Source organism: Scophthalmus maximus, chromosome 5 (assembly GCF_022379125.1).
Source record: "Scophthalmus maximus strain ysfricsl-2021 chromosome 5, ASM2237912v1, whole genome shotgun sequence".
Classification (NCBI taxonomy): domain Eukaryota; kingdom Metazoa; phylum Chordata; class Actinopteri; order Pleuronectiformes; family Scophthalmidae; genus Scophthalmus; species Scophthalmus maximus.
This window is the reverse complement of record NC_061519.1, coordinates 57,583-73,706: the sequence shown is the minus strand read 5'-3', so window position 1 is coordinate 73,706 and position 16,124 is coordinate 57,583. Positions and strand designations below refer to the sequence as shown.

The 16,124-nt window shown below is 41.4% G+C and overlaps 1 protein-coding gene across 2 annotated transcripts; it reads left to right on the top strand.

The window, feature by feature from the left end:
- Positions 1-2,638: 2,638 nt before the first annotated feature.
- On the top strand, positions 2,639-13,106 carry polr1h (RNA polymerase I subunit H). 2 transcript variants are annotated; one of them, XM_035635012.2, is made up of 6 exons: positions 2,639-2,807; positions 3,086-3,203; positions 4,245-4,345; positions 4,431-4,540; positions 11,911-11,986; positions 12,103-13,106. In XM_035635012.2, exons 2-6 carry the CDS (start codon positions 3,086-3,088, stop codon positions 12,136-12,138), a joined length of 441 nt encoding a protein of 146 aa, XP_035490905.1. In that variant the 5' UTR covers positions 2,639-2,807; the 3' UTR covers positions 12,139-13,106. The 2 variants fall into 2 exon arrangements, with proteins under 2 accessions (XP_035490905.1, XP_035490906.1); XM_035635013.1 differs by lacking the exons at positions 11,911-11,986; positions 12,103-13,106 and adding an exon at positions 11,189-11,524 and having other exon boundaries at positions 2,643-2,807.
- The last annotated feature ends 3,018 nt before the right edge of the window (positions 13,107-16,124 follow it).

The window sequence follows — 16,124 nt, the reverse complement described above, 5'->3', positions numbered from 1 at the left end:
ACAAGGACAAAGGAGAGAGGATGAAACTGATAAAATTAACCAACATTCAAGATCAGAGGTCAGACAAGCAGAGGAAAATAAAGCACTGGCAGTGGATAAGCTGATCTTATTCATTGCTTATATAATCAATTGCATCAATCATGTCAAACACAAAACTGAGAAAATTCAAATCATTGTGAAGGGAGCTCAGAAGTTTTTTGGTAGAAATGATGTTTCCTGGGAGCAGAACGCTAAAAGACTTGAAGCAGATGCAAAGTCAGGAGGCCCAGTTGATAAGACAAGCTGAATATTCTACAATGGAATGCAATAAGTTTAATAGCAAATGGTCAAGAGTTTGAAGGATTCATTGAAAACATTAAAAATAAACCAGAAAACATATGTATTCAAGAAACTTGGCTTAAGCCAGCATTACATTTTGTTATTAAAGATTATGAGAGTATCCGCAGAGATAGAGGGCAGGGCAGAGGATGAGGGAGCATGATATTTTTAAAGGAAGGGATACAATATAGAGTGTTGGAAGAAGGAACAGATTTGGAGTATTTCATAATTGAAATTTGGACAAAGGAAGGAAATATCAAAATTGTTAACTTTTACTATCCATGTAAGAGGCTTACAATAGAGATAATGGAGGAACTAGCAGTACATTTAGGAGGGAAAGTGGTTTGTTGTGGGGATTTTAATGGAGTTAATGGAGATGAAAAATCTAGTGTGCCTAAATGATGGAAGTGGTACGAGAATTAATATTAGATCAGCCACAGAGCCTGCGATAGATCTTACACTAGTCTCAGATTCACTGACTGGGTCTTGCTCATGGGAAGTAGCTAGAGGAACGATGATAGGAAGTGACCACTATCCTACAGCAATTGAGGTGGGCCTGAATATAGAAGAATATGACACTGGGGGATTACAGAAATGTCATTCAGTAATGCTGTAGTTCCAATACACAAACCAGGGAAAGATTGCACAAATCCAGGAAATTATAGACCGATTGCCTTAACGTCCAGCATCTGGAAATAATGGAGAGAATGGTAAATGAAAGTTTAAAGACTTTCTACAAGGAAGAGCAATACAAATCAGAATAGGAAAGAACTATTCAGGAAAATTTATTGTGGAAAATGGAACACCTCAAGGAAGCATAGTAAGCCCCTTTATTGTTTTCCGTCATGATAAATTATGTATTCATGGAAATAGAGAATGGGATGGGGTTTTCTCTTTTTGCGGACGATAGGGCAATTTGGAAGAGTGGAAGAAATGTGGATTTTATTATAAAGAAACTGCACTGGGCCATTGGGAAAGTAGAACAGTGGTCATATAAATGGTGGTTTAAATTCTCATTTGATAAAACAAAGACAATGTTCTTCTCAAGGAAAAGGAACAGGTAATGAGGTGAAACTAAAACTGTAATCAAGAATTGGAGAGAGTAAAGCACTTTAAGTTTCTGGTGTTGTGGTTGGATGAAAAACTTACATGGGCTGTTCATACTCAGAAAATAGAGGACAAATGCAAGAAAGTATTGTATTGTATAGTGTTGGGAAAAGGAGAGGAGGGAAACAAAAAGCTTTGGATGGACAGTGACACAGGATACTTGCAGAAGCCACAGTAGATCTAACACTATTAGAAAAGAAAAGGGAGTTTATTGGTCATTCACATACCATAAAGGCATATATTGATGGTTACCACAGTTATGTTCAGATCTACACAGACGCATCAAAGAGGTCAGTAAATAAAACAGGCTCAGCATTTGTTGTTCCAGAATTTCAACTCAAAACAGGGAAAAGGATCAATGATGAACTATCAATTTATACAGGAGAATAGCAGTGCAGTGGGCAGAGGACACAAGACCATTGAGAGCAATCAACTGTTCAGACTCAAGTTCATCATTAGCCAGTCTAAAGTACAATCATTCCGACAGCAGACCAGACATTTTGATAGAAATACAACAAACATTATACAGAATTCAAATGATTGGTTTTACAGTAATCTTGTAATGGGTACCAGCATATATTGGTGTTAAAGGAAATGAAATGGCAGATAAGGTTGCAAAGGAGGCAGTGAACCTAAGCAAGACAGAAACCAAGTGTTTAATTAAACAGAAATTAAAGGGAAAGTGGCAAAAGCAATAGGAGAATGAGAAGAAAGGACGATGGTTTTACAGAGTTCAATGGAAAGTGGGAGAAATGAGGGTTGCAGGAAGGAACAGGAGACAGGAGACGATAATATCAAGACTTAGGTTTGGACACACTGGACTAAACAGTACATTATTCAAAACAGGTAAACATAATACAGGTACTGTAGCCAAGAAGAAACAATAGAGCATTTTATGCTGTACTGTCAAAAATATGAGGAAAAACACCTCAGAAAGAAAAAAGTACAGTTTAATCTAGTAGATATACTACAAAAGAACACAAATGAGTGTTATCAAGTCATATTTCAGTATCTTAGACAAACAAATGTTATTGAGAAGATATACGTTTTTTTTAGTTTTTTGTTTATTATAATTTTTGTTTGTTTGTTTTCTTTGGTTAGTTTTATTGTATATAGTAAATAATAGCGAATGTGGAGCCACACTCCATACCAGTTGGTGGCGGTAATGCACCACTTTGTTGTTTGCGAAACCCCCCCCCCCAAAAAAAAAGACAGAAGAAGAAGAAGAAGAAGAAGAAGAAGAAAAAGAAGAATGCGTCAGTTAGGAGTTTAAGGACCCCGATTCTGTTACCGTGCAGAAGAGCTTTTAGTAATTTCTAAGACAGCTTTTTTTCGAGAACTGTGCTTTTATTGTTGGTTTTCGACGTTTACACATTTAAAAGGTAAGCAACTTATTTCCGGTCTGAAATTTAAAAAATGCTGAGGCTGCTGAATCGAATTCAGTAGCTATCACGTTAACACGTGCTAAAGTCACATGCTCCATTTAATTCTGCCAAGATATTGATTGTCACATTTCAGTAATTAAGGAAACGCAATCCCATGTTGATATTTGAAATTTATTCAGGAGACACGTTCTAAAATGTGACCATGAAAGTGTGTTTTTAGTGTTTGACAGTGTTGATATTTAACAGTGACTAAATTAGGATTTCTTCACATATAGATGTCGTATTTTGGTGGTGATCCTAACTTCTGCCCAGAATGTGGGAACATTCTTCCTGTACCAGGAATACAGGACACTGTCAGATGCCCCCGCTGCGCCTTCTGCATCCCTATCACAGGTACCAACTGTCTGTCTGCTCCTCTGTTGCCTCCAATGCTACCTTCCATTCAAATCATTACACCTTGCAGGAAGCTGTACATTAGCACACAAACCTCCACATTACACTATTTAATTTTGAAATATACCTGTAAGGGACAATCTCTTCTCTACACAGATGAAATGTCACAAAAAAAATCAGTGATCTGCCTCCCAGACGCGTTCCGTAGGAGTGGAGCGCTTACTAATGCCGAGTTCACACTACATGATTTTAAGCCCCATTTTCAGGTCGCCAACAAATCACAAACAAACACGCGAGAAGTGTCACATGAAAATATGCAATACAATGCGAAACAGTAACTATTTTTCACTTTCATGATGGACGTCAGAAAGAAACTTCAATATATTGCAGAATACTCTTATGTTGACATGTCAGAAACAGGAAGTAGTTTGATCGGACGCTTTCTGTTTTGTGTGGATGGAGAGAAATAACTTGACCTGTTAATATGTGGTTTGTCAATAAATAAAGCCAGCTAGAGGTTATGAATGAAAACAGGAGATGGTTCCACGACACGTCCAGATATCTAGCCAGCTACAACACACACAGAGCTTCCGCTCAAACTACTTCCTGTTTCTGACATTTCAACATAACACTATTCTGCAGTATATTGAACACAGTTTCTTTCTGACGTCCATCGTGAAGGTGACAAACAATTCCTGTTTCAAGCGTGTATCGTGTATTTTCCGGGCACCCACTGCATGATAAGCTAACGTATGGAAGCATTTTGTCTTGTTTCCTCCGAGATGCATCGATAATCATTTGATAATCAAATAGTAGCCTACTGAATTGGAATCTGAACAAATCGTGAGATGCCTAAAGATTCCCACCCCTAGTGTCTATCCGGAACAAAAATAACTCCTCTAACATTTAATGAGCTACACACCTCACTGTCAACTTCACAGGAAAAAAAATGTCCGTATGCAAACCACTTCATATTGTACATTATTGATTACGGTACAGATTACTACGGTTTATGCTTAAATACGTATTTTAATTGTCCAGATTTTTCCGGTCTGGAGATCCACTCTACAGTCATCTTTAACCCTGTGGAGCTGTCATCAGTGGCTCTGGAGGACAAGGACTTTGACCTGAAGGGACCTGTTGTAAGAACAGACTGACTAATGCTCACTTGTTGTGTGTGATGATAAAAAAATGTACACTGTTGATGGGGGCATCTTCTTCTTGTAGATTGACAGGCGCTGCTCTCGTTGCAATAAAGAGGGGATGGTTTACCACACCAGACAGATGAGATCTGCAGATGAAGGACAAACTGTCTTCTTCACCTGTACAAACTGCAGGTAAACATGCATTTAAGTTAACTGATTTCTACAATGTCATGTAAACAAGAAACCTGAATCTGGAATTCCCTCTGCTAAATATGTTCAAAAATGGCAGGACTGGTGTTAAAGGTGACATATTATGCTCATATTCAGTTTCATACTTTAAATTTGGGTAACCACTTGAAAAGGTTTACATGCTCTAATGTTCAGAAAAGGCATCAGTGTTCTCATACTGCCCATTCCTTCAGCTCCTCTTTTCAGCGTCTAAAAACGCTGTGATTTCTTTTAGCCCACCGCTCACGATAAACCTAGTCTGCTCAGATTGGCCAGCTGGCCCAGTCTGTTTTGATTGGTCAACTGATTTTTCAAAATGTGTAGGAAAAGTCACAGCCCTTCACCAGAGAAGTGGAGATTCTCAGATTGCAGCCGGGGTTACCCCAATAGAGTCCAACTGTGCACATTAGAGTGGTAGAGAAATCTGAACCAGGCTGTAGGGTTCAGCCCACAAAAAAATGACAGGGTGTTTTTTTTTCACTGTTTGTGGGCTGGCAGGGTCCACAGATACACACATTTATCTGCACGATATGTATGACATATGTCACATTTAAACTGTCTTCCCGTCATGTGTCGGGTTGGGTATCATTTGTTTTTTTCCCCTAATACCTGTGCTAAATCAATACTTTTAAAATGGTACCACTGCGTAAACAGTGCCAGAACCAATACATTTTTCTTTAAAAAAGCAGAAAATGATGGTCGACGATAAGAACAGCTTAAATGGTCGACTGGTCGACAATCAGAACAGATTAAATCATGCTAGGGCAAATTGTAACTTAAAATTGAACATTAGTATATTAGTATATTTAAATATGGAAATATAAATAAGTATAAAACTTAACAAATTTACATAACAAATAAAACCTAACCCAAGTACAACATTTTAACACTATATACCTAATACAGCGAAATACTCCACCTCCAACTTTACGCACTGCGGCGTGTGCCTCTCAGCCGCTCGCGGATACTGTCTGTGTACTTGCAAAGTAGAAACGCTCCCTTGCAAATAATAAATAAGGGTCTTACATCCTGGTGTCGGAATCATGTTGCGTGAAACACACTGTATAGCTTCAGTCATTGTGTTGTCTTGTTGACTCATGTTGTAGTAGCTACTGTGATGTGTATGTTGCCTGTTAGCGACTGTTTCAGTACATAGCTTTGGGACAAAAATGAGGCACCGGAAACTGCGTTGTGATTCGGTCCGTTAGGTGCCTGACTGGCACCAGATTTCAGTACCCAACCCTTGTTACAGCGAAGGTGAATTCTGAGTACTGTCACCTGAGGACAGAAAGACCGCTGCACCCAGCTCTGCAGCGAAGCAATGATGTAAATCACAAAGTCAGAGATCTGTTATGTTCAAAATCTTTTTTTATCAATGTAAAACTTGCAGGACACATTTAGTAGCCTATCAAGGACGTGCGGTGAGGTTCGTGGCTGGTGAGGCACTGACTTTTTCAGAGTCAGATTTACAAATATATGAACCTAATTGTTATATAGTACCGGCTGTTAACAGTAGAGGGCGCCACTGTTCTATGTATGGTGAGTTAGTGCAGAGTCACAATGTTTATAGTCGGAACAGAAGATGCTGTACTGTCAAGTCAGTCCGGTTAACCTGTTTTACGGAATGGATAAATAAAGCCAGCTCAACTAAAGTACAAGTTGTGGATTATTGATATCAAGATACCACACCAATATAGTAGCTTCAATTCACCATTCATTTGGCAGCTTGCACATTGACTACTGCTTGTGTTTCATATCCCATATCAGCATTCTTTACACACACATAAGTCTGCGTAAAAGTAGGTAACGGAAGCATCCTGTAAACCCTGTGGGCTCATGCATACGCCCCCTTCAGTGAGGCAGAGGTACTGGCTGCAGCAAAAAGCAAAAGGCATGCAAACTGGGTTGAGGATGCGCAATCTGGGGTGAGGCACCAGTACTCGGTGCCTCAACTCGCGTATCTCGTCTCCCCATGGTGAGAAAGCAAAAGGCATGCAAACTGGGTTGAGGGTTGAGCGCATGCGCTCAACCCTGATTTGTGAGGGATTGAGCAATCCTAGGTGAGGCACCACTGCTCGCTACCTCAACTCGCGTATCTTCCCCCTGGGAACAGGAAATATGCAAATTTAGCAATTTTTGATAATAAAAAGGATTTAAATTATTGGAATCGTACATGAATTACATTTATAGCACAGATCAGTAGAAAAATATGAATATATATATATTTTTTAAATGTTAATTTTATCATCATTTGTTTTTTCTTTTCATGATGACAGGTGAGGCAGAGCCTCACCTGCCTCCCCTGACCGTACGTCACTGTAGCCTATATACAACGCACACGCAGGGTATGCATCACCACTCAGATGCTTTTCATTGTGTTTAAAATCCTTTCATCCAAAGCCCTCGAATTTAGGTCAAAGTAGACTCTTGAAGTCTTCACACTTTAAGTTCCCATATTATGCCCTTCCACCATTCCTTTAGTGTGTCGTAACTATTTTGTGTGTAAAAGTTCTGCTAAGTTACAAAGGCTAAATTCCGTAAGAAAGTAAGTCCTTCTCCTGCAGCTAGTTTGGCTTGAATTAGAAAGGCAGAACCAACGCCATTGTTACTGTGGCAACATCTGTGTTTACAGCTAATCAGGATGTCGCTGGGTAAGGAGCTTGACATTTCTGACCCACACTCCAAGGAGCTGATCAATCACAAAAGAGTGGGCTAGGTGACCAATCAGATGGCAGGTGGGCCAATAGCTGAAACAAAGCCTTTCAGACAGAGGGATAAGACGCGCTGCAGTATGGGACCAATAGTCTGTATGTTGAACATTTCAGCAGCTAAACCAGTTCTTATCGAGCTAAACTAAAAATATCATCTTTAAATTTGTTTGTTAAAATAGCCTCTAGAACACATACCTGTTGTGGGGGAGAATGATAAACCCATAACTAAGAGAATATTAATATCTTTCCTCCTTACAAAAATCTTCCTACATTATTGACTATTTTCTTGTAAACAATTAGCTCAATTGGAAGTATCTTGGAAAACACAGAAGTTATATCGATTGATAAATGTTACTTTATTGATCTAGAGGGAAAAATAAGTATTCAGTAGCTTATGTGACAGTTACAATGAGAAGCAGCACACAGGAATACGAGAAAGGAACACAAGAATAGAACAAAAATGATGATGAATCCAGCAGCTGAAGATAAAAGTCACAGCAGATGTTCCATTTCTCTTCTATTCCCGTCACTTGTGTACGTCTTACAGGGCCGCGGTGAAGTTAGTTTTAAGTTGGATATTCCCAACACTGGGTAAGACGTCAGAGTGAATATCCGTCGAATATGTATCCCAGTGGCGGATTTAGGCATAAACCGGCCGGGGGCACAGAGTGCTCGCGATTCTTTTTTTGCCCATAACAAACTGTACTATTGAGAGAATCTATTCAGCTCTCAGTCAGATAAAAACTGTTGCAGGGCATCAATGAATGGCTTACAGAATGAACTCTTTGTCCTTTGAAAGAGAACTGTCTGAATTATTGAACTACAATGAAATCATTGCAGTGTTCAACACCAAGCGCGGTCGTCTCCTTTTGTAATCATTTAAAGTAGGCTAAAATAAGTTATGATTAAACTGTGCTTTCATTCAATTACAGTGGTAGTTGTCTGTTTTGGTTAACATTGGCTATATTGAGAACCTATAAATATATGATTGGTCGATGTGCTAGGCCCAGCTATTTTTTTCTGTACCCACCCACACAGTGATTTCTGCCTACGCCAGTGGCCTAAGTGCCGACCAGCATGTGGTTGGCGAAGGCCGTCTTGTATTTGCTCCGTTTCTTATTAGGGCCCGAACGCCGACCAGCAGTAGGCTGGCGAAGGCCCTCTTGTTTTTGCAAGGATTATTATTATTAGGGCCCGAACGCTGACCAGCAAGAGGCTTGCGAAGGCCCTCTTGTATTTGCTCTGTTTATTGATAGGGCCCGAGCGCCGACCTGCAGGAGGCTGGCGAAGGCCCTCTTGTATTTGTAAGGATTACTAGGGCCCGAGGCCGACCAGCAGGAGGCTGGTGAAGGCCCTCTTGTATTTGTAAGGATTATTATTATTAGGGCCCAATCGCCGACCAGCAGGAGGCTGGCGAAGGATCCCTTCTATTTGCTCCATTCATTAGGGCCCGAGCCATAGCCTGAAAGGCCGGCGAGAGCCCTATTTAAATTGCGTTGATTATTATTAGAGCCCGAGCCATAGCCTGTAAGGCTGGCGAGGGCCCTATTGAATTCGTAAATATTATTATTGTTGTTCATGCACTTCGACCACTAATCGGAGGCGCTAAACATACTCCAAAACTTGCGGGACTCCAAAACGAGTCCCGCCACAGCCTAAACCGTGCATTTTGCAGTGGTGACATCTTCAGGACTGGTGCAGAACCCTGCACTCACCTCAGGCACAAAAATTGACACACTTCTACCACTGGGGGCATCAAAAAAGCATTTTGCCCTATAACTCCCATATCGCACATTGCACATTTATTAACTTTATATCCACGCGTCCGATCGGCACAAAACTTGGCACTTAGCATATCCAGACGGAGCTGACAAAAGTTATCAAAAGAATTTTTCTTCATTGAAAAATGCAGAAATTACGTACAAACAAATTTGTGTAGTTAGCTGCCAAAACACCAACTTGCGCAACAAATTTGTTCGAAGTTTGGCCACTAGAGGGCGGTGTAATCAAGGTAGACGCATTTTGGACTATAGCTCCCACATTACATATAGCACATTTAAAAACCTACATCCCCGTGTTCCTTTAATGTAGCTGAATCAAATTACATAGGCCACGCCCATTTCTGCAAAGAAATAATAATAATTGCGGCATGTGCAAAACCTACTTCTTTGAACTCCTCCTAGGATCTTTGCCCGATCGGTCTGAAACTAGGTATATCCCTTTTTCAGATGGTCCTGACAAAAATGTTTCTATTATGCTTGGTTAAAAAATGCGCACATTTCGAACAAACAAGCTTTTTGTAGCTAGTGCCTAAACATGAACGTTAGCATATCTAGGCTAAAGTAAACGCTTTCAATGCGAAACTTGCCATTCTTGTTTTCTGTGTGACTGTGAAGCTCTGGACCAAAGTTGCAAAAGATCTGCCATTAGGAGGCGCTACAATAAAAACAAAACGCATTTTGGCCTATAAATCTCATACCGCACATCACACATTTATAAAACTCATATCCACGTGTTCCCTAATTGGAGCTGAATGTCCTCAGATAGGACACACAAATATTTACATCTGATTGTTTCCCCATAAAATTGCGATTTATGTACGACACATTTGTGTAGCTAATGTGAAGAAAAAATTTATGGGCCATAACCGGATATGTTGCACATGTTTTATCCGGTGCTGGATCAGTTCACCTTCGTTTATTGCAATAATATACAATATCCAGCATGTTATAATTATTTATCGTTTCTTCTCTGGCGTGTGAAAACAGCTCATGACCTTATGATGCTCCTGTCTCGTCTGCAGGTTGACTAGAAATGTCAAGAGCTTATTTGATTGAATTTTAGGTAGATGGTGTGAAAAAAGTTTGCTTGGCGTTTCTCTACCACGGTGTTTTCAAACTAACTCTGCTTCTGCTGTGAAGTCCTCGTTGCGAAGACGTGAGCTTGGTCGTGACCGAGTGAGTGAGTGTGTGCACAGGTTCTGCAACGCTGCGCCGCTCGTACCCGGATGATTGATAGAGCGGAGAGACGCCCCTGTCTGTGATTGGAGATTTTTGCTCGGGCGCGGTGGATTCTCGCAAATGTCATTAAAGGCAGTAGGGGGAGCTGAATGACCCGTCTCACATATTACTACCAGCATATAGTGACAGTTTCAACAAATATGAAAAAAATATATTTTTGCAAATCCTACTGACAGCACCTTTAACAGCAGAGCAATTTAGGTGACTCCTACGCCAGGTCTCGACCACTCGTCAATTCTGTGTGTATTTGAAAGCAATCGTAAAATACCCCCAAATTTGTGAATGCTTGATGTTCTCCTAAATCACTCGTACCACGATTTAAGAACAAATTCGTACATATGAACGGGTCTTGCATGAGGCCCATTGTGCTTTTTTAACATTTCGATCCAGAAATATAGCCCTGGGGCCCGTTTAATACTGGGTTTCCCTAATGTTAGGGCGACCAAGGGAAATTTTTAGTCGAACTCTGACACTGACGGCAGCTCCAGGAGAAACCCAGCTTCGTTGGCCCAGTGGACTGTCAAAATATCCATAAAGCGTTTAACCACAGACAAGTACAGGCTGCATTCTAATAAAACACATCAGAGTTTATCAGTCAAGTTCCATTTATTGTCACAGTCTCCAACTGTTGTTTTAAAAATTGTTGTGTTTTAAAACATTTCCATCCATCTATAAAAAATATCTGTTGCGCTATTATTTGTGACTTTACTCTTTTGGCCCTGTCAGGGACCTGTAGAATGATGACTCTGGTTTTCCAGTGATCTGATTGGTCAGTAGTTGGACAGTTGAAAGATTTTTGCCTGGTATAGGCCCGAGGAAAATAATGTGTTGTGGATCTTTTTTCTGTCTTGTCATTTTTTTCTTAATTTTTGCTGTTACAGGTATCAAGAGAAGGAGGACTCCTGAGAAAAAAATCTCCTTCACCTCCACTCCTCCACTGTCATTGACTGTCCCTTACAGTATTATTAGCATTCTTACTTTGAGTAAAGTTAAACTAAATCATCTCCACTCCACATACTGGCTCTTTTTTTGGAACACACTGTAAAACTGTTAATACAACACTATACCTAATCAGCTTAGAAAGATATTATGTTGAATATGTTTGCATCCAGTTGATTAATATTTGTTTTTTTTGTTTCCACCAACTCAAAAATATATTTTTTTTTAATAAATTTCTATTGAGATTTCACAGAACAATACAGAACGCCTGTGATTGATCCACAGTGTACATATATGTAAATATCTGTTGTTTTAACTTCTATATGCTAAATTATGTTCATCAGCTGTTCTCTCACAGTCTGTCTGCTGTTTGCTGATCAGCAGGTAGTGGAAAGGAAGTGGTTTTACTAGCATGTTATTCTTACTTAGAACAGCTGCTGCTGTTGAAACATGAGAGCTGAGTGGTCCAGTGAACCAAAGCAATTGGATAAAAGAGGCTAAGAAGCAAAGAGGAACTGCAAAGTTTGTCATGTGTCATTTGATCAATTGTTTGTTAGAAATAATTGATGGAGTGGCTAAATCAATTGTGTAAAGGGGGCATATTATGATCATCTACTACAGTAGATTTACATTATAAAATTAAAATATATATTTTTTTTAAAAGTGTTATCCCCACTGGAAAGGACATGAAGTTTGAGCTCAGCCACGATCCAGTACATCAGCCAACACCAGAGATTGAGGTTGGCACATAAATTCATTTTCTGGGGCTCCAGTACTCTAATGTACTGAGCTGATGTCAGATCTCGTCTTATATACTGTATTCAATAATTCTGACACTCTCTCATTTCATCATTAGTTTCTCAGAGGACCCAGAGCAGAGAGACTGGGTTGATATGGGGCGACTCAGAGTTCACAGTTCCCCTAACCATGTGTCAAGGAGGGCCCACAGCCTACATCAAGGAATGTTACATTCTGTAGCAGGAGAGGAGGAATCATTCAGTTAAATCCACATCTGTCATCCTCCAGCCATGTTGATAAGAGGAAACACCGAGCATTGTTCCTCTGTGGCACATGACTGCAAAGGATTACGAGTCTTCTTTAGAGAAAGCTTGATAAGTGAATCTCTGGGCGTTGTTGTCTGGATTTCCGTTATTAGCCATGATGTCGTCTGTATGAAATCAACATTGTTTTAAGAGAAAAATGTTTTATTCGCAATGTCATTGAGAAATACTACATTACCCACAATCCTAAAGTGTAACATCAACGTCTCTGGAGGAGATCGCTGTTACCATGGAAACGCTTACTTCACCCGCGAACTTTATGTCGGCTAGTTATGCTTTGTTCCAGTGTACTCGGAGCTCGGGCTTTGGGCTTTGTCGTTCCATTATACCTCAGAACTCGAAATCATAGACCTTCGAGTCTCAGGTTCCAACTTCAACACCAACCCCGGACACAGAGCTCCGAGATGTAACTCTGGTGCACTTCTGGAACCGGAGCCTTGGAAAAAGTGGGCGGTCACTCACTGTTGCACACTATTACTGAGCTCCTGTTTTCTTTTGCCTCAACACTATTTTGTTCATGTATGATAAAATAGTGGCCGCACAACGACAATTACTTTAGAAATCCCAGACACGTGTGCTTTGGGCTCACTTTACCGTCTGCTGCACTTGAGCTCCTTTAATCCAAAAACATTGACCCAAACCGTTATACAGAATGTCAAACACAGAATGACATTAAAACTAGTTTAGCAAACTTTATTGACACTAGGAAGGATTTTTCACTATGAATCTATACAGAACTGATGTCACAGCAGTGAATCCTTCAGTTCAAACTTCCAAACATTAGAACAAGTTTACTGAATGGGTTATGACTAAATGTTTTCACAGCTGCAAGGGAGTGCCCCTGTATATGAATTTTATAGACTCAAATTTTGTTTTTCTGTTTTTCCATTCTGGTTTTTTTTTTTTTATTGGAGCTTTTGAGCCTTTTTAACAGAGCCTGTTGAGGTATTCACACTTTGTGTTATCCAAATCTTATTCCTATTCTAAGATAACTTTTTTTCCACATTCTCTGAGCTACACTCACCATTTCCACATTAAATGTCAGGCATGATGGCTATTACTTTTGTTAGCGCTAGCATATTTCTGTGATTATTATTTTTTTTGCACTAAAATGTAGAATGGAAAGTCAATGGGAGCAATGTTTAAACGTTAATACCTTAAAGGAAATGGCCTGAATAATGGTTACTTCTGGTTTCAAAATCAACATGGCACTGGTCAAAATACTACACTCGAGGCTTCAAAGCAACAGCTCGCAAACAAATGGGTGACGTCATGGTGGGCCACTTGGTTAGAGCTAGGGCTCTGACAACTGACTTTGAAATGATTCAAGCGGATGAAAGCAACCTATTTTATGGTCAATTTTATTGCTATTGTGTACACAAAAACAATAGGGAGATGTGGGGTTAAACCTTAATAAAGTTAAGAAAATGGGAGGAGGGCAGTAAAAACTGGTAGATGAACCAATCCACACAGGAGCCTACTCCTGTGTGTGTGCGTGCGCTCTTCAGGGAGATCCCAGATATGACATTTTTCAGTTTGCTAAACTCCATAAGTATTATTGAGATTATCTGAGGACTTCAAGTTAATAGTTTAAAAAAGGACAATATTTGTGATTATGCAGGTTTGCATGCATGCATAACCCTTGTGCTATCCTTTTGCATACTCGGTCCACCAGGGGGGGTGTTTTTAAATCGCCACCGGGCTGCACGCATCGGCCCAAGGCAGAGATCAGGCGAAGGCCTTGATCGCGAGAGCGCCTGCCTGTGTCCCTTTTGTGAATTTTTTTTGGAGTTGGGGCACCCTCTATCACCCGTGTCCAGGGGTCGCCGCTGTTCCTTTCTTTCTTTCTTTCTCTGTGTGTGTGTGTGTGTGTGTCTCTCTCTCTCTCTCTCTCTCTCTCTCTCTTGGGGGGGGGTGGGGGGGGGGGGGGGGTTGGGGTCAGAGAAGCCCCGACCCGACCCAGAGGCTTTGGGGGAGTTTGTCCGACTCGTGGGGTCAGAGAAGCCCCGACCCCGAGGCTCCGGTGCAGTTTGTCCGACCCTGGGGTTGGGGTCAGAGAAGCCCGGAGGCTCCGGGGGGTGTCCGGGGGTCCGAGAGACCCAGAGGGCCTCTGAAAATTACACGCTTGGCAAGCGGGAGGGTTAAGGGGTTAAGTTTCCTTTTATTTATTAAAACCTTATTTGTTAAGGTCTCTTTGATTTTATTATTAAAAAGATAAAAACATTGAAAAATAAAAGATACGAAAAAAAGAAAAAAACTATTTTTTTATTATTGCTATGTTTTTCACTGCCAACGAGGGGGAATGGCAGCAGGTCCGTTACGGAAGACGGGGTCGCTTCCGTGACCAAACCCTTCACCGGCGACCCCAACCGCAAAACCGGGACGGCTCTTCTGGGGACCGGGGAGGAAGAGGGACCGGGGGAAGGACCGTGCATTTCCTGGGCCTCCATGGGGAGGACCAGGCCATTACCCTCGTCCTAAGCTTAATTGAGAGTATAAAAGGAGGAGCCCCAGTAAGGGAGCCCATTTCACACACGCACATCGAGCTGACAGGATCGCTCAAGCTGTACCTAAATCCTATGAATTTACTCTAATTATATGACTTTTATGTGTCCCACTGGCCTGATGAAGACCAAGTAGGTCGAAACGTTGCCAAAGAGAGCCGGACACCATCTTTAGAAAAAGATCTTTTCATTCGCAGAGACGATTTTTCGTAAGGCACAGTCTTGCTTATTTTTCATATGGTACATTTATACCTTTATACTTACCTCAATTTCAACGCACTTTGCTCCGTCCTGGGACCGAGGTGATGGGACTGGGTGGGTGGAGAGTGCCTTTTCCGTCTCCTCCGGGAGACGGGCTCAGTTCTACTTACCTAACCCCTAACCCCTAACCCTTACCCTCGTCCTAACCCTAATTATGAGCTGTATGTGTCCCGCTGGCCTGATGAAGACCAAGATAGGTCGAAACGTTGCCAGAAAAGCCGGACACCAATTTTTATTTCGTAAGGCACAGTTTTGCCTACTTATTTATACCTACCTCAATTTGAACACACTTTGCTCCGTCCTGGGACCTAAGTGATGGGACTGGGTGGCTGGAGAGTGCCATTTCCGTCTCAGTTCCCCTCACCTAACCCGGCCAGGTCCTCCACCCAGAACCCCCGTCACTCCAGTCCCCAATCGACAGACCTAACCCTAATTTTGGGCCCTAACCCTAACCACATTCCCTACCCTGATCTTGACCCTAAGTTTGGGCTGATCCATTGGGTATTGGGGATTATGGGGTTAACAGGCTTTACAAAAAACTAAACAGAGTTAAGAGGAGGAGCTTCTCAGAGAGTATAAAAGGAGGAGCCCCAGGAAGGGAGCCCATTTCATATACGCACATCGAGCAGACAGGATCGCTCAAGCTGTAATTAAGTCCCATGAATTGACGCTAATTATGAGCTGTATGTGTCCCGCTGGCCTGCTGTACTCTTAATGAAGCAGTGCTGAAGGAAGGATTCCCTGAGCCGGCCGACGACCAGGTGTTTGTTTTCTCAATGCCGTTTTCGTTCTCTAAAAGGGGAGGGAGCGGGGAGGACATTCAAGTGGACAATTTGGGAGTTGAACCCTTGTCCACGGCAGGACAGGCTTTGTTCTTATTTTGTCACACAGGTTGGACTGGACCTCCAGGTGTTGTTGTTTCCATCAGCCATGGAACTACTGTGACTGTAGTGGGACCTTAGTTGCAGTTCAGTTTAGTTTTCAAGCAAGTGATGCAGGAAGGAGTCGAACCCTGGGTCTTGCCCAGTGTAGGGTACTGTCTGTCTGGGGGC

Excerpts from the sequence above, each read along its gene's own strand:
- polr1h (XM_035635012.2), top strand. The coding sequence starts at position 3,086 with ATGTCGTATTTTGGTGGTGATCCTAACTTCTGCCCAGAATGTGGGAAC. Across the intron at positions 4,346-4,430 it reads TTGACCTGAAGGGACCTGTT|ATTGACAGGCGCTGCTCTCG; the intron begins GTAAGAACAGAC and ends TTCTTCTTGTAG. Across the intron at positions 4,541-11,910 it reads TTCACCTGTACAAACTGCAG|TGTTATCCCCACTGGAAAGG; the intron begins GTAAACATGCAT and ends TTTTTTTAAAAG.